We start from the raw sequence: 18,703 nt of genomic DNA on the forward strand, positions 1-18,703 counted from the left end.
GAAGGGAATGAATTCCTTCTGACAGGAGCTAATCTTTAGCCATTCCAGAGGCCCACAGGAGAATCTCAAAGTCCAGAGGTTCCTTGTTTACACAGCTACTACATGCAGCATGTCTTTTTAGGACATGCGGATTATGATGACTATTTTTAAAAGTGAGGCTATCCCAAAGAAAAGATGGATTATTTGAAGAACTTTTAAAATCGTTGTCATGCTGCTTTCATTCTAATATCAGCTCACCTTAGCATCCCTGTAAGCCATAGCTGGCTTATTGTTTTTTATTTAGATCCACATTTTACTGATGTGGGCACTGAGATACAAAGATCTAAATAAAAACCAAGAAATAACTTTGGCAATAACGACCAGGAACAGTCCTCATTAGCACTTTTAGCCCCAGAATTTCCAGGCTCTGGGCAGCTCATCCTCTCCCTCCATGCCACCCTCATGCCAGCCTCACAGCACGGAGGGTTTCTAGAGAGAAGGCAAACAAACTTTCCCCCTTTTCTCTTCTTCGATGTCAGAAATGGACAAAGTAAAGTGGGGAGGGGCGTCATGCCACATGATCATTGGAGAGGAGAAGGCCAGGCTGGAGGCTTTGGCACAGGACAGGGTGGACGGGTCTCAGCTGTGCCTGGCTCTGACCCCACACTGCTCTCTCCCACTCACCGACTGAGGGTTCCCACACTTCTTAGAGAAACAGTATTCGGGATCAAGGTCGGAGCCAGTAGAATCGAGCCCATTTTTTTCAGTTCTGAGCTAGGGAAAAGCAATCCCGAGTGGAAAGTGAGGAAGGGTGCCTGACAGGGAGCCCTCAGAATGGAGTTTGAGAAACGGGAGGGACGGAGGGTGTGAAAGGAGGTCGAGGGATAGCAGCCCCACCCCCCCGCTCCCCCCGTTCCCTGAGGCCCCAAACAGTGCCTCTGTGCAAATTAACAACAAGGACCCCTTCGTGGGCTATGGGGTTGACAACCCCCCAGACATGGCTTCTTATAGAAGAAAACGGTCACCCTCTGTCTGGGCTGATGTCAGTCCTCACCCTGAATCCCTTGGCCAGGTACCTTCATGTAGAGAAAACTGCACAAACATACATGTGGTTCCAGGAAGGAAGGAAGGATCCAGCCCTTTCTTTTCATGCTTCTGCGCGTTTCCCAGCCCCCTGTCCCTTTCCCCAGCAGCCCTGGATATCCTGCTGTGAGCCTCAGCCACCAGGCTCTGGCGGAAGGTGAGTCTGTCTCTCCCTGTCGGCCTTCATCTACCCTGGAGCACAGCATGGGGAGGGGCTCCGGCAAGAAGGCCGGGAACTCTCAGGGGAGACCTCATGCCCATACTGCTTCTGAGGAACCCCATTAAACTTCCGGGGGCCAGGATGTTTTCTTCCAGTCACAATTGACATCTCCACGTGGCAAAATAGAGTCTCTCAAAGCCATTGTGGGGGAGGGACGTGGAAACACTATTGTGTCCACCGATGCTCTCTCCACATTGGTCTGTTTCCTTAGATTATCTCCCATGGGACACACATTATTTTGGGGGGGTTCTTAGGGAGGAGCAGGTGCGAGGGCTCTTCAGTGATTCTTATGTGCAGTCAGCATTCAGAACTATGTCTAAGACCAAAGCAATGCAGAAGAAAGGGCCCCACAGGGTCTTTCTTGTGCCCCACCCTACCCTGGCACGCAGGGACCCAGAGGTAGCAGGAGCAAGAAAGGACAGCACCCAGGAGAGCGCTTCCTCAAACGAGCCTCCTCTCCTCCACTCTGCTCTCAGACAGCGCATGTCCTTGTTCTAGGCAATGAGTCCATGGAACACATTAAATGTCCTTCAGCCTCCCTAGCACGACATCCAACAGCTGGAGCTTCCGTCCAGTCCTTCACACGATGGACACCTGTGGGAAACCTCCCAGGACAGCCGATGTTCAGAGGCATCCAAAAAAAAAAAAAAAAAAAAAACTACTTTGGCCGCCATGAAGCCTGCTCATGCAACCGTCCTCACTTTTCCTTCCTCTCACATTTTTTTGCAGAAGCAAATGCTCAGGGAAATCAAGACAGGAGAACCGTCGCCATGATGAGGTATGCTGACAGTCAGCAGCTGCTCCCCGACAGAGACGCAGCAGACGCAGACGGTGAGTGCAGCAGGCCTGGTCTAAAATACTGCCAGCCCTGCCTTGCCCATAAAGAGAATCGGACACTTCATAGGTCACTTCATGGGTGGTGAGAGAGAGCCGGAAAGGGATAGCATAGGTAGAGTTTGGGGTTCTGGGGCAGGACACTACTGACTTGCTCGCTGTATTTTGAATAAACTTTTGTTTTGAGCTCCCCCATTGCAGGTGCCCCAGGGGCTCTCATGCTGGCAGGCCTTCTATACTCACTTCTTTTTTTTTTTTTTTTTTTTTGAGACGGAGTTTTGCTCTTGTTACCCAGGCTGGAGTGCAATGGCGCGATCTCGGCTCACCGCAACCTCCGCCTCCTGGGTTCAGGCAATTCTCCTGCCTCAGCCTCCTGAGTAGCTGGGATTACAGGCACGCGCCAACATGCCCAGCTAATTTTTTGTATTTTTAGTAGAGATGGGGTTTCACCATGTTGACCAGGATGGTCTCGATCTCTTGACCTCGTGATCCACCCGCCTCGGCCTCCCAAAGTGCTGGGATTACAGGCTTGAGCCACCGCGCCCGGCCAACTCTTCTAAAAGAATCTCTAATACCAGAAAAACGTATTGCTTTCTGCGCATCCACAAAACAAAGTTTTTCGGGACAGTATGGCCCTGAGTAGCTGGCCTCATCTTACTAAGGAAAGCTGAGACTTCCTGTTCCTGCACCATCTGGTGCTTTACAGGGACCTCAGGGCACCGACACTTCCAATAGCCCAGTTACCCTCTTCTCTACTTTGTCCTGAGGGTCATAAGGACAGGAGGGTTTGCTTCATTTGTGCATATTCTGGGCTGCCTTGGAGTCACTCGGCTACCTCAGAGCCAGAGCCATTCTCAGGCCTGACAAGGCTTGCTTTTGAGTATGGAGTCACGAAGGAATTAGGAAGAACCAGGGATGGGTGGACAAAATGAACCCCTGTAGCAGCAGCTCCCCCATCCCTTTCTAGAAAGGATCACAGCTCATGCATTTTCTAAAAACCATCTCTGGTCACTGAGACAATTTCTTAAGACAAATGAAAGATACATGTGATGAGTTAGAACAGCCTAAAAATCCATATGAAAAGTCCAGCTCTCGTTAGCTTTGTTAGACAATGTCTCTAAAGTCGAGTGCTGCTTGAATGCTTGGCATTGGCACTGCCCTGATGCTCCAAGGCTTCCTTCTAGCTTGATTCTGGAGGGGTGAACTGGCATTTTTTGGCAGCTACTTTGTGACAGGCATTTTACCCACGCTATCTTATTTACACTACAGTTATATAAGGTCCCACAGCTAATAAGTGGAAGAAATAGCATTTGCTCTTCATTTCACACTTGTTTGTCTTGGGCAGATCATGTCCCTGTGAGTTTATTTTGAGCATTAGACTGAGACAATTCCACAGTTTCCCTAAGTGGTGGCCACTGAACTTGAACTTCCTGGATTGACAATTGGCCCAGCCAATGTGTCTCTCAGATCCTCGGGGCCCCGTCTGAACAGATCTCTGTTCGGTGTGATTAGCAGGGGTATTCACGGGGAATCCCTCCCACACTGTGGGTGCATGACAGACTGGTGTGCACCAAGAGTGCCATTGGACCCAAAGCCACCCACACCCAGACGTGCTGAACCAGAAACTACCTTTTCACAACATGCTCCAGTAATTTGAGTCTGGGTTTACCAATGACATGGGCTTCTTCCTTATCTCTGACAGTTGGCAGCAGGCACAGAATTTAGCTGTGGCAGACTCATGCCACCTGCTCATGGGACCTGTCTCTTCACTGTGGTTCGGGTCCCAGTTCTCATGGGTTTTCAGGTCCGGCTAGGTCTCCTATATCATACTTAGCTCTGAAGTCAGTGAAGGCTGCCAGAGCGTCACTGTGGGAGCCCCCGCCCTCGCCACTACCCCTGGGCCATCCTGCCCGGCCCCTATGTGAGCATCACAATGAGGAGGCATCTCCATCAGTAGCCATGGCCTGTCAGGACTCTTCAGAGACCAGCCTGCTTCCCAGGCTCCAGGCAGCTGGGCGGAAGTTCAAGATTCGCTTCATTCATCATCTCTGCCACCAGCCTCGCCAGGTGCTCACCTGGCTGCCAAACATGATGGCTTTCCAGTTGCACACCCTTCCTTCTGACTTAGCTCTCTCGGGTGGGAAACAGGCACTCCTGCCCCTCTCCCCGGAGAGGACCATGGATCCTGAAACAGTATCTCAGAGCCTTGGCAGCCCGTGCAACTGCAGCGCACCTAGACCTCTCTCTGCAGGCCAGCCGAGCCTGGGGCTCACCCCTCTCTCTTGAGCCTCTTTAAAAAGGGGGGTACATGGAGTCCCTGCAAGGCTTAGCCACCTTATGCCAGGGCAGTAGGGAGTGCTCAGCGAGACCCAGGCCTTCAGGCTCCAAGAAGGACCTCATTTGCACTTCAATAAAGCGCTCTTCTTTCACTCAGCTACGTATCTTGGTGTTAGATGTGTCAGTGGGGAGACTCCCCAGTGCAATTAAACAGGAGTATTGAGCCGGAGAGAAATCAGTGTGTGTTGACTCAGATATTTAAGCAACCACCTTTCAGTATTGACTCAGAAATTGGCCTTCCAGCTGTCCCTGCTGGCAGACTCTTCTGGCATCTCGTCAAGCCCCTGTTAATGTGTTTTTCAAATTTCAACTTACTTCAACTTGTCTCCTGACTGATCCTCCTGATGATGATAATAATGGTTTCCAGGTTGACCTGCACACAGCACTTAGGCAAGGAGCCCAGGCCCCTCTCTGGAGGTGACCCCCTCCTTTATAAATCACAGTCAGAGGACGTTTGCTTGCTGGGTTCGTGGCAGGTTAAGTCAGCTTGGGGGACTTCTCAAGCAACTCCTAATTGTTCCTCTGGAGAACCTGAGTGGTGAGGGTCTCTCTCCTGATGGGGTTAGACTTCAGTGGTCTGCTGCTGGAGGGGGCCGGGTTGCTGATTCCCTCCAAATTTTACTCACTCTTCCAAACAGGAAGAGCTTTCCCACCATTTGCAGTCCCCCTAATGAGTAATTCTTGGATGGTTTTGTGGTCACTTAATTGCCAGGGCGCTTGCCCCTTGCTTTACAGAGTCGTGACTATACAAGCACCTTTCCCAGCCGTGGCCAATTAGTGGGGCCCCAGCTGGTTTGGGGCCAGGCTTCTAAGGAAGGCTGCGTCCCTGTTCTCAGCTCCAAAGCCTTTTCTGTAGCCTCTCTGAGGCCTTCCTAAGTGCGGCTGTCAAACTTTGCTGAACTTTACCCCTTGCGGCTAATGAGTGTCACATCTATTTTTAACCTCGCGTTTTCTAGAATTTGAGCTGTTAACCCAGCTCCTACAGAAGGAGGATCCTGGGAGGTAGAAATGGACTCTTCACACCCAAGGAGGTGACTAATGGAGGAACATAGGATTTTCAGTGTCAGGGCTAGCCTTGAAGTTTTGTGTTGTCACCCTGGATAACATCGACCAAATGTTAAATCGGAGCTGGGACACAGGCGGCACAGCGGGGAGGGCAGCCAGACCATCTGTGGAAAAACCTGTTGACAGCAGAGACAGCTGAGCCTCACCTGAGTGGGATTTGGCAGGTCTGCAGTAGGGCTGTGATTCTGGTTCGTTAACCAACTTTATGGGGAATTCTGATGAGCCAGCCGCCTTGGGGATCACCATTGTGATGGAAAGCGCGTTAGACTGAAATCAGAATTCCAGGTCCTGGCGTTCAGTGACCTGTGTGTCACTTCGGGCAATCCTCTTCACATCATTTTTCTCATCCTGAAGGCAGGATTCACAGGATTGCTTTGAGAAATAGATGAGATCTGAAAACAGCAGTGTTGGGTGTGCAAACGCTGAGTCACTTGGGCATTCATTCGCTTAACAAATATATGGGTCTTAACACAAAACTGTAAGAGGTACTGAGGTACGGCAGAGGTGCTTTTTTTCTTGAAGCATAATCTGTTGCAAAGAGCTGTAGACAAATGGGGCAGAGGAATCTACACGGGAAGTCAGGCTCCCAGCCTTGTGCAGGGCGCTCCAGAGTGATGGTGTGCAGAAGCGATGCTGAAACACACACTGGGACTTGGAAAACGTGCGCATGACAGCAGAAATGAGAATAGGCAAGGGCCTGCTCTGGTCTCTTGAAAATGTGGGGACTTCTGGAAGCTGGGAATTTATTTCCTGCATGGCATGGCCTCTTTTGCCCATGGATGGAAAGAGGCAGGATGATTCTAGAATACCATTCCTCCTCCATCCTGGAAATGCCATTGCCTTCTTTGTATCACTAGGGTAGAAGTCTACACTTGCTGGTAGAGTTTCCCCTAAAATTTCATTTTTGGAATTTGTGTCTCTTTTCTGTGTTCATACTTCCCCTGCCCTTTTTCTAGGATGGGGGTGAATGCTGGGAAAACTGAGATGGAAGTGAGCGGGAGGGGTGCAGGGCTCTGCACAGGTGGAGAGCACACAGACCAGGTCGGGCTGGGGAGAGAGGGGGGGATGGTGGCACAAGCCCTGAGCTGCCAAGGACCAGGATGGGGTGAAGCCACCGGGGTGCAAGGCCTTGGAGATGATTGAGTATCCGATTTCAGGCTCAGGCTAAACCCACCACCCTAGTCGTGGAAAATCAGTGTTGAAACCAAGACGTGGCCTTCCATATCTTATTCTGTTTAGAAGGTTAGAAACAGATGCAGAAATGCCATGAAGGGATTATCTAAATGGCAAATGTAAAAATCCTTCTTGTAACCCCATATCCTATTGCGTAGGACTCACAGAGCCTGCCTATGGTAACAGGCGATGATCTGCACCCCACCTCTATTCCCCAAGGCAACAGCATTTCCCCACATTCCATGTGGCTGTCGCTGCAGCCACTGCCACCCCCAACTCCCCAGCCTCCAAGTTTGTGTTTGACAATCTCACATGGTAGGTGTTTTCCAAATGGGAAGATGTCTTCTGCAACCATTTTTTTCATTTAATCTGTTCTTGATCTATATTGAGATAGATTTCTGTGCTGATTTTAATACTGGGCTATGTGATTTGTCCAATTAAAGACTGTTTTATTTATTTGTACTATAGAAGAAATATTTAAATTTTTAAAAGTACAGAGGAACCAAAGAAGAAAAAAAAAGCACCTATAATTACATCACCCAGAGAGACTATTATTAAAATGTGGGTCATATCTTCCCTGACTTGTGTGTATGGGAGGCTGTGTGTATGTGTAGACACATATGCTTTTTCTTACAAAAATGGAATTGTCATGCATATAGTTTTGTAATTTGGCAGGTCGTGAATTTCTTTTCTTTGAACACTTTAAAAACATATTAATACAGAGGAGGAAATTTTTTTTTTAAGATGGAGTCTTACTCTGTTGCCCAGGCTGGAGTGCAGTGGCACAATTTCAGCTCACTGCAGCCTCCACATCCCAGGTTCAAGCAATTCTTCTGTCTAAGCCTCCTGAGTAGCTGGGACTACAGGTGCAGGCCACCATGGCTGGCTAATTTTTTGTATTTTTAGTACAGGTGGAGTTTCACCATGTTAGCCAGGATGGTCTCGATCTCCTGACTGCATGATCCATCCACCTCGGCCCTTGGCCTCCCAAAGTGGAAAATTTTGAACAGATATAATGCGTTTCACATGGTACCCTTGTTTCCCATGTGACTTGTGCCCTCAAACCAATTTTTCATGGTGTCAAATGAAAATCCCAGTTATCTTAATACTCTCCACATCTACAACACATCTTTGGGACCCCCGATGTCTCATAAGTCCTGAAGTTTCCTCTAAATTTTCCAAGAAAGACTAAACTCGTTCAAATTAGCTTTGGTGTTTAGCGTATCCTTGGTGTCTAGATGTCAGCAACCCATGGAAGATGTACCTTGTCATTTCTACTACCCGGAAAATGTAATTAACCAGAAGGCTACGTTTCCCAACTGTGCACAACAATGAGCATTAACTGTAACAAAATGATGGTACCCTGAGGCAGTCCTTGGGGCTTGTGAGCAACGGTCTTGTGGGAGCGAAAGATGATGGATGAGAATTCGTTTCAAGTAAACAGAATTCTTCCACCATCTGGACTGTGGAACTGAATTGGAGTAGAATGTCAAACATATATGTGTGAAAATTCCAGGACAGCCTTGCAATTCTGTGCTGACCAAGTCTTGTTTGAATTGTCAGAGGCATCAACTCAAATTGATGGAGTCAGGTTTGGCCCGTCCAACTTTCGATGTGCTGCGCAGTTCATTTTCTCAGCACAATCCTAGCTGGTTGCCCTTTCTGTCTGTTGTCTGTTCTCTCTTTAGGGAGAGAAAAGGGAAAGAGGAAAATGAATTTAAAGGAAATAAGAGTAGAAATGGAGGAGATGGACGATCCAGTTAAGATACAAGTGAGAAAAATGAAAAATGGCCAGGCTAGAAGAGAGGAAAATCCGCTATGAGGCAGCAGAGATGAATCAATGCTGAAAAGCTGTGTTTTTGAGAAGAGAAATTGCAAGGAGAGGGGGAAATTAAAGAGTGTTGAATAAAGAGGAAACTAAGAGATCTGTAAAATATTATTTCCTAATGTTGAGCTTATTTCCAAAATACCTTATGAGAGGTTAAGCCAGAAACTAGATGATTTCTCTTGATTGCAAAGAAATCATGGTGCTCTGAGGAAACAAGAGCAGATCGTGAACACAGCCTGACAGCTGCTGGGTACAGGGAATGGTTTCCTTTACCGTATTCCCGCTCATTTTAACAATTCCAGCCCTTTCCAGCTCAGTTTTCACTTTTACTAGAGTAATCTCCACTTTTCATACAATCACAAAGACAAAACAAGTGAGTTCTGGGATCACAACACTGTTTTGTGGAGATTTTTTTCTCTCAAAGATTCTTATGACATTTCTGTGAGTTGAGGGGGAGACAGATGCGTTGTGTAGTGTTCTTTTACATCTGGAGAAACTGGGGCACAGAGGAGTGTTAGAGGGGACAGTTCAGCTGCTCTTTGCAGTGCTGATGAGTGGCAATGGATGTGGAGGCAGACAACCAGGTCTTCTCGATAGAAAACATTACACTTCCATCTGTAAGCAACTCATTTTTTTCTCTATTTGCTATGATGGCAAAACAAAATGGAACCCAAATTTCACAAATACGCTATCCTTATAATTTAACCTGCAGGTTTCCATTTTTGAAAAATTTAGTTCTAATTGTAATAGTTTTTACATCTCAAAAAACTATAATACTGCAATAACGCCATAATTCAAAATGAAAGAGCTCAGGGTATTGGGAATAATAAAAAATAGTAGAGAATCAGCAAAAAGCAAAAACAAAACACCCTATATCTGAATAAGTAACACTTTCCAAAGAGCATAAAATACTGCTGAATGTAATTTAGTCGTGTGTGTGTGTGTGTGTGTGTGTGTGTGTGTGTGTGTCAGAGAGCAAGAGAGAGAAAATGTAATAGGAATCAGGTGAACCGATAGCTAGCTAATGGCATCTGCACTTAGCTAACTCTGGTGGGCCATACCCTATAAAATGTTGCATTTGAGAGTTTCATGAACCTTGATTCTTTTTCAGATTGGTCCCAATCTATGCGTGAACTAAACCCTTCCTGCACATCCTTGCTGGAAGTTGCCTCAGTGACATGGCCCTACATGTCCCAGGAACCCCCCCTTTCTTTGTTCCAGGGACCTCTCTCCAATTTTCACCTCATCTTGGGCCTGAGACTGAGATGAGACTGGGGAGAGGTCTCATGTCTCCAAATTTTCCACATGTATGTTATCACTTAACGTTCCTCAATAAGCAGCACGTTAGTGAATGGAGCCTGTTTCAGTCTAACCATTTGTGCTCTTAGGATCTTAAAGACGATCACTAATCCAGGTTCGGGAAGAAGTCTGAGGTGCTGACAGCCATAATAGTGAAAAAACGTCATCCATTATTTTGGGAAGAGAAGGCTGAAGACGGGAGCCTCTCTTAATTTCCCGCTTTCTAGAACACCAGGCACACGTGAGCCTCAGACCTAACACATGCGCCTCTCTGAACTTGAATGTCTCTGGGATGATGATTCGTATTTTTAAAAAAGGAAATGGGAATGATATATGACTTTAAAATCTCAGACGCTGCCCTTCCAAAGGAAACCGCAGGGAATGCGGTAGGAGGTGGATTTAGTGTCCTGTACCCGGCCTCTATCTCATTCCGTCTCTGATTCCATTCTCTCCTTCCCGCCTTGGCTCACAGTTCTGGAGGCAGTTCTTCTCCAGGGCCTTCTCCCTGGGCTTCCTCTCATGCTTACAAATACTAATTGGCATCTTTGGGTTTGTGCTTTGTGGGGCACTGTGTGAATCACTTGGTATAAGTCATCTAGTTTAATGATCATAACAACCCTGGGAGGTAGATGTTATTTCTCCATTTGTCAGGTGAGAAAAACTGAGGCCCAGAGAACTCCAGTAACTCATCCAGGGTTACAGGGCAAGCAGTGGCAATGCTGGCTCTGACCTTCAGCCTCCATGACACTGCTTCTCAGAATTCAGAGATAGTCACGGGCCAGAAGACAAGGAGACTTGGTGTTATTGTGTGAGTTATGCAGAGGCAAAGATTTGGATGTGACCAAAAAGATGGCATAGGACAGTTCAAAGAAATCACACAGCCACAAGGCAGTGGCCTGTCTGGGCTGTCTGGCCTTGGCTGTGAAGACCTCCTCCTGCCCAGGATCACGCTGAGTAGAAAAGGAGGCCCATAGTGTCTTCACATGTTCCCCGGGGTCTGGCCCAGATGGAACCCCATGGCCTGAGAGACAATCTGAGGCTTGATCACTTGCTCACCCCTCTGCGTTCTTTCAGCTCCTGATGGAACCCTACCTGCAGGGAGTGCAGGCGCAGACGGGGACTCCGTGAGGGCAGCCGACCGGCGACAGCCTTCAGTTCCGACAAAGACACATCACATTGCAAATGACACTGTGCCGTCTGGTTTCTGTGTTTTGTTGTAACCGGTTAAATGAACCCCTGGGCTTAATTTTTCCCTTACTTAGTTCTATGGCAACAAAGAAAAGTGACTTCTTTTCACTTCTCAGCTCAGAACTTCCTAAGCCGTGTCTCTTCCTCAACATCCCTTTGAGAATAAAAGTCTAGAAATAAAACACAATCCTGACAAGTTTGGAAAATATGCTTTTATATTCTTAGTTCAAAGCCAACCCTAAACTTAGAGATTTGGGGTCAAATTTATTCTCAGAGACATAAGTTCGGCCTTGAGGCCTATTTCTGTCTTCTTCTAACAGGAATGAATGGCTTCATGCTCTCATCACTATGGAGATCTACTGAACCTTTGACTGAACAAGAGTCCCAGTGGCTGACACCCTGACTCCGGAGGCTCACCTTGTTTTAAAAAGGAGAAAGGGAGGAGAAGGAGAAGGAGGAGGAGGAGGAGGAGGAGGAGGAGGAGGAGGAGGAAGAGGAGGAGGAGGAGGAGGAGGAGGAGGAGGAGGAGGAGGAGGAGGAAGAGGAGGAGGAGGAGGAGGAGAAGGAGGAGGAGCAGGAGAAGGAGGAGGAGGAGGAAAGAGACCCGGACCCTGCAGTTTATAAATCACCCCAGAACACAGCTGGGCTGTGAAAGGCACTCAGCCAGAAGTTGTGAAAGGAAATAATTTTCATTCCCAGCCCTGGGAATTACGTGAAGCAACAGAACAAAAGCTGCATTCCCCAGAGATTTTCTGAAAGTAAAATGGAAGGGAAAATGTGAAAATCACCGGAAAGGCAGAGCTAGGAAAGCTACAGAAAGAAGGCAGAGTGTAGCCAAGACACCCAGGACCTTTGGCCGCTTCCTCTCCTGCTTCCAGCTGTAGGTGCAGAATGCCTTCTGCAGACAAGAGTGTTGGATATGTTCTCAGAGGTCACCCCAACTAGGGGAAGCAAGGCATGAGGTGGGGCTATGCATTTGGTGATGATGAGAAAATAAGTATTTTTTTGACCTCAACAATAAAGAAAATCTTAAGGGCACACATGAGCTCGTGATTCATTTAAGCTAGTACTTTACTTATTCCAAGAGGCATTAACTGTCTCAGCAATTCCCAGGAGGGCACAGGCAGGGCCTGGCTCCGTCCTCAGCCAAGCGCAGGGCCTGGAGACAAAGAGAAAGTGACAAGAGTAGAATTCTTTGCTCCAATCTTTCTAGACGGCAACCGTGTTTGGTGTCTAGAAATGGATAGGTATGGCCTGCAGTCCTGCAGGAAACAGCAAGCTCAGATTAGACAGAGCACAAAGTGCAGTCAGGAGATGGGGGTTCTTGCCCAAGCTTCATTACCTGATACACCAGCTATAAAATGGGGTTAGTGACAGCTGCCCCCCAACCTCACAGTTTTATGTGCGCATGCGAGTGTGTGAGAATTCAGTGAAAGAGTGCAAAGATAACAACAATGCTCACAGTAGTAGTAACCACAGATGCTCCTCGACTTAAGATGAGGGTTATGTCCAGATAAACCCAGAGCAAGCTGAAAATGCCAAAATGCATCAGGTTTATATCCTGATAAAATATTCATATCCTGATAAACCCATGGTGAAATTGAAATTGTAAATCAAACTATCTTAGCTCAGATGTTCCTTAACACACTACAGGATTACCTCCCAACAAACCCACTGTAGAGTGAAAAAAACCTGTTAAATCAAACCATCAGGGGATCATTTGTACTAACACTTATGGATCATCAACCATGTGCCAGGCACTGGCCCTGCTTGGACACATGTTACACGTTACTTCTGCTCCTGGCAGCAACCCTCTACGACCACTATTCTAGTCCCTACTTGACAGATGAGGAAATGGGAACTCAGGGAGACTTAGCAGCCCAAGATGGCACCACTGGTGAGAGGCCAAAACAGGAAATCTAAAGCTCACAGTTATTACCTGTATTTATCAAAAGAAGCAGGAAAGCCTGTGGTATGGACCCGGGGCCAGCTGTGTGATTTTGGCAAAGTTGCTTAACATCTCTGGGACTTGGCATCCCATTTGTAAAATAAGGATAATTGCTATGGTTCCACTGAACCTTTAGGAACCTTCCCACCACCCTTTAAAACGAGGTGAGCCTCCAGAGTCAGGGTGTCAGCCACTGGGGCTCTTGTTCAGTCAAAGGCTCAGTGGAACCATTGTGATGCCGCATAGGGTTGTCATGAAGGTTACAGGAAATGTACGCAAAATACTTAGAGGCAAGGCTGACCCTTGGTAAACACTCCTTAAATGCTAGCATTTTAAAATTTTCTTAAATGCTCCTATTGAGCGACTGATCTCCCCGCTTAAGTGGAGGCAAGGAACGATGATGAAGCCCACACTCTTGTTACATTAAAGATACGATTTCCTTTGAAATCCTTAGCTCTGCTGTGAGTGAGAATCCCACACAGAACGAGGAACCCTGTAAGGCGCTAGCATTGCCTGGGAGCTAAAGAGCAAAGCAGTTATCTGGTGGGGTGGTGGCTTTCTGTTTCACTTTTAGAAGGAAGAAAAGCCAGAGCCTGTGGTTTTAGCCCCCAGCCGGCAGCTTGCTTTACATCCTCGGCCCCGATAGCATATACCAGCTTCACGTTCAGTTGTACCGACAACTGCCAGGAATTGTGAAGCAGGTGCCCTCATCCTGGGCTGAAAATGAAGAGAATTTTGCTCAATATTTATTATGAGTTAAATAATAGTTTCCAGCTGTAAATGAATGACTACATCTCCCTGCCTTTGCTGTCACCCTGGAAACTACTGTTTATTCTTTTGAGTAAACACTGCTGGAGACAAATTTCAGGTACCCAGGCAACCTAGTCAGGCTGACGAAGTGCTCCGTGAGCCCCCAGCACTCACTCCCAGGGGCACGTTCGTTCTCTCTCGGATCTGTTTCTCTGGGTTGGAGGCCTCAGGAGCCCTGGTACCAGGCTGGGTGTGTGAACACTCACTCAGAGGCAGATTCGCGTGAAGGAGGCCTGCGCCTCTGCACACATCTGCAAGTGTTAAGACTCTACCACCAGCATCTGGTGGTCTGTCTGATGTCCACTAGCCCCACGTGTGGCTGTCACTCCAGACAACAGACTTGTTTATGAGCAATGAATGCTTTGCTCAGCAGGCCAGGAAGAATGACCCCAGACCAAGCTCCTCCCAGCCTCGGAATCTTTGAGGACAGGAGCACTCCCACACCTACAACCTGTCAGTTTCATTTGACTGCCCCTCCACGCCAGCTGCCTCCACCTCTGGCACCTGTTCAGGAGCATGGCAGACCAGGATCCCAGCAGATGGCTGGTCCTGCAGGCTGAGGACTGACAGACTCACTGGCCTGTGTGGCCCACAGAGACAGGCAGACATTGTCATTAGGAAGAACTGAAAACACCGCCCATCGCCCCTTTCCAGTGGGACCCCAGAACATCCCTGCTTTCTACAGCAGCCCGTGCCCTCCTCCCAGCCCCTTTACACACCAAGCCTTCCGGGCAACATTGGATCGTGGAGGTGAAATTCAGGGATGTGGGTGGAGGAGATAAGAATGTGCCTGGTGCCTCCTCTTGTCTCCCTGCCTTCTCTTTCATGGACATCTGGAGGCAGTTCTGGAAGGCCCGGGGGCTGGCCAGAGCCTGGCGTCTCACAATTCCTCTGGGCTACGAGTACCTGCTTTCTCTTGACAACCACCCATTCTTCCCCGCCCCTTCCTTTTCACCCTTTCTGTCTCTTCCAATTTTCCTTCAGCTCAAGTTGTGTGTGAGAGAAAGAAGGCGGCTCACGCGCCAGGCTGAGGAATGAGATCATTTCTCTCCCAGTGTAGCGGGCTTGCTGTCTGCTGGTCGGGGTTACTGGGAGAAAGCGGGACAGCTCGCTCTCCACAGAGAGCCATCTGGCTCCAACAGACTCACGCGGATGCTAATCTATCGGTTTCTTTTTCTTGTATTCTTTCATTCTTTCTTTTTGTTTGTTCCCGAGGAACACTTCATCTGCAGCTGTAAATTCAGACCTGGTCCCTGTGAAGGCGAGCGTTCATTCGTGCGCTTATTTATTCCTGCATTACGCCCCCTCACCCTCCTCTCCTCTGGTAGGTGTCAGGAAGCCATTGTTATCATTGGTGGGTCTATGTTGTTTTAATGTCAGGGCTGTACTTTCAAATGGAAATCAGGCAATTATGCTCCACATGGAGAGATCTGACAGATGCAGAGGTTTTACACCACTGGCCGTGTGGCAGGGACAAAGGCGACCAGGGCTCCCAGGGGATGGTTAAATAAATAGAATATGTTTCAAGAGTGCAGAAAAATTCAAGAATAATTAACTGCATGATGAGAGTTCATAGATCCTGTGGCTGTTTATCTTCAGAATGTGATAATGATATGTCAACGAACTGCTTAATTCATCCTTGTAAAGGCTGCATTAGAAAACCGATTACAATGTGCATTTACACAGAGGCAGACTGCTCTGTGCATCTGTTTTCCGGTTTCAAAATGCAAAGCTTCACAGTATTCTAACTTGCTCCGTTTCCCCCTCGCAGGCGTTCTGGTTGGAGAAAGGAGATGGGGGCATGTTCGAAGCCCGAAGTCTACCTGATGAAGCCCTTTCATGTCTACATTCACCGTTAGCTAATCGCAGTGGTATCTATAGAAACCAGCGGTGTCTAATACTGGTGTTATCTAACATGGGTGCATCCACCTGGGAACCCAAGCTGAAAAACATTGTGACAATATCATTCTGGCTACTGTTGGCTGATGCTTGTTTTACACCAAGCACCCAGCTAAGTGTTCTCCATACATGGTCTCCTTTAGTCCTGTGAGTGTGACGTACATAGTATTATTAGCCACATTTCATGGAGGGGAAACAGGCATGGGGCTAAGTGGAAGAACTGGCCTTCAGACCTAGCTCTGCCCAACTCTGACCTTAGCTCTCAGCCACTGGGCTCCAGTCCTCTCTGTTTCAACAGGAAGAAAGGTAACTACTCATTCACACATTCTGTATAAAGCACTCTCAGGTCAGACATAGACAGTTGGAGTGAACTAAACAGAAGAGACCTCATAAAAGTTAAAACTTGATTTTTTTCCCTGACGTATCAGCTGTTTAAACAGATAGTTCATTGGAGCCTCAAACATGCAGTAAGAGTCATCATTCAATGTGTCCAAAGCTGGGTTTACATTAATTTATTTTGTAAAAAAGTAAAGTGCTGGCCAGGCACTGTGGCTCATGCCTGTAATCTCAGCACTTTGGGAGGCTGAGGCAGGCAGATCACCTGAGGTCAAGAGTTCGAGACCAGTCTGGCCAACATGGCAAACCCTGTCTCTAACAAAAATACAAAAAGTTAGCCGGGCATGGTGGAGGGTGCCTGTAGTCCCAGATACTTGGAGGCTGAGGCAGGAGAACTGCTTGAACCTGGGAGACATATGTTGCAGTGAGCCGAGATTGTTGCCATTGTACTCCAGCCAGGGTGACAAGAGTGAGACTCTGTCTCAAAAAAAAAAAAAAAAAAAAAAAGTAAAGTGCCTCCAACTACTGGTCATGGATCTCTTCTGTCACGGAGGAAAGAGGCAGGGAGCGGGTGAGGGTGTGTTTGAACCTCAGCACCCTCTGTGTTTCCCCACTAAGCAGCTGCCTTGAACCACATGGAAGCTGATACCAATTAGTACTCACAAAAAGGGGGGAATGTTTTATCTCTCAGGAAAAGTATATTTTAAACTAAACAGATGATAAAATAAATATAGCAGGTTTACGTAAGAATCTCTAATGCTTTATCAGACGAACAAGTGCCTTCTTGAAAGTCCACATGGTCCCTCTGTAGCGAGAAACCATTAATCGAAGCCAGAGGTATCAGGAGACAAAATGTCTACAAATTTGGTAGGGAGTAATAAACATCAGTCATACCCACAACACCCTCCATTATAACTTGTTTTACCTTGTCCAAGGGTAAAGATACATGTAAGGAGACTTACAACATTTTAGACTATTAGCTTTGTCTTAAGTTAGGAAAAAACAAATAAACTTGGGGCCGGGCACGGTGACTCAAGCCTATAATCCCAGCACTTTGGGAGGCTGAGGCGGGTGGATCATGAGGTCGAGAGATCGAGACCATCCTGGTCAACATGGTGAAACCCCGTCTCTTACTAAAAATACAAAAAATTAGCTGGGCATGGTGGCACGTGCCTATAATCCCAGCTACTCGGGAGGCTGAGGCAGGAGAATTGCTTGAACCCAGGAGGCGGAGGTTGCGGTGAGCCGAGATCGCGCCATTGCACTCCAGCCTGGGTAACAAGAGCGAAACTCCGTCTCAAAAAAATAAATAACTAACATAAAATAAAAAAATAAATAAACTTGTGCTTATGGAGGAATTGGTTTTCTTTTTTTTCATGTTTACTGAACATGTTGGTTTGAAAACATTAGCATAATAAGCTTGCATTACAAAAACAAAAAGTACTATTAAAGTATCCTTTCCAAGAAACACCTTAATTTAAAAAGATTCAAACCCTAGGGAAAAGCAAGAAAGAGACAAAGTCATAACTCACTCAAGAATGGATCACTCAGGAGCTCAAGAAAACAACAGGAACACGGTGCCCTGGGAGGGCTGGTGCAAGGCGTGGGGTAGCCAGAATGAACGACTCTCATTCCACAGAGACCAAACGCTAAAGGATGAAGGGCATCAAAACAGAGCGAAGAAAATGGGAAAACCAATTCAAAGCCAGCATTAAAAATTTTGAAGACTGCAAACTGAGGACAACAGCACTCAAAATATATGTCATAGGTGATGTCATTTAATTGGTTAATGTCCATAATCAATTGTTTTCATAGAATAGCTTTCCACAAATAAATTTGGTAAACATCTTCACGACAAGTTTTTACATATCAAAAAGTATTTTAAATTAAGCATCCGACAAAAAGCAAGGTTAATTCATAGAGGAAACTTGAACACTTCCCCAGGTTCAAGAAGTGCCATTTTGAAGTTCAACATGCGCGATTGCAGAGAGATGGTTTATTAGCTAAACAGAACCTGAGGTGTCTGCTAATTGGCCTGTGATTAGTGAACATCAGAAACAGACACACAAGCATTACTTTAACTTCCCAAGCAGAGAAAAATCGTTTAGAAAGCTGTATTTTAGGAAAGAAAAATTTAAAAATTTTCTCTGATGAAAACGATCTTGAGATTAGGACTTTTAAAAAAATGATTGTGATTGGCAAAATCAGAATTGATTTTGATCTAGCTCTTCCAAAAAGAAAAAAAATGTATATGTATGCGCATGTGTGTGTGTATTTTAATATTGGCCCAGCTCTCAGGTGACATATGCACTGTGACAATATAGGTGACTATGTATGCCTGTCACCGTAATAGCTAAGCATCTTAACAGTGGATGGCCAGAGAGGGTACAGGTAAATCAGTAGGGTTGCAACAGTACAGGAAAGCTTCCCATTAGTAATAAACACAAATTGAACTCTTCACACCTGATCATGGAGAATGTGCACTCTGAAAAACCATGTCATTCATTAGAAGGGGACTAAAATAGCACAATGGACAGACCACATGAAAAACGTGGAACTTTCCAGATGACACCTTCATACCCCTGGGAAACATCATTTCAGAGTGAGCCCCAGTTCTTCAGGAAAAAAGAGTCACAGAACTCAGATGAACTGGGGTGGAGAAATGGTAGAAAGCTGCTGATTTAGATGAAAATGTTACCAGTGG

General features: G+C 46.8%; 1 protein-coding gene across 1 annotated transcript in view; it reads right to left on the reverse strand.

The window, feature by feature from the left end:
• Positions 1-17,324: 17,324 nt before the first annotated feature.
• Positions 17,325-18,703, reverse strand: part of RNASEH2B (ribonuclease H2 subunit B) — a 74,894-nt gene continuing 73,515 nt past the window's right edge. Inside the window, exon 10 of the mRNA XM_074387663.1 lies at positions 17,325-17,648. Coding sequence (XP_074243764.1) covers positions 17,628-17,648 — 21 coding nt within the window. The 3' untranslated portion in view covers positions 17,325-17,627. The remainder of the gene's footprint in view (positions 17,649-18,703) is intronic.

Source organism: Saimiri boliviensis, chromosome 16, assembly GCF_048565385.1.
Source record: "Saimiri boliviensis isolate mSaiBol1 chromosome 16, mSaiBol1.pri, whole genome shotgun sequence".
In the NCBI taxonomy this organism is placed as follows: domain Eukaryota; kingdom Metazoa; phylum Chordata; class Mammalia; order Primates; family Cebidae; genus Saimiri; species Saimiri boliviensis.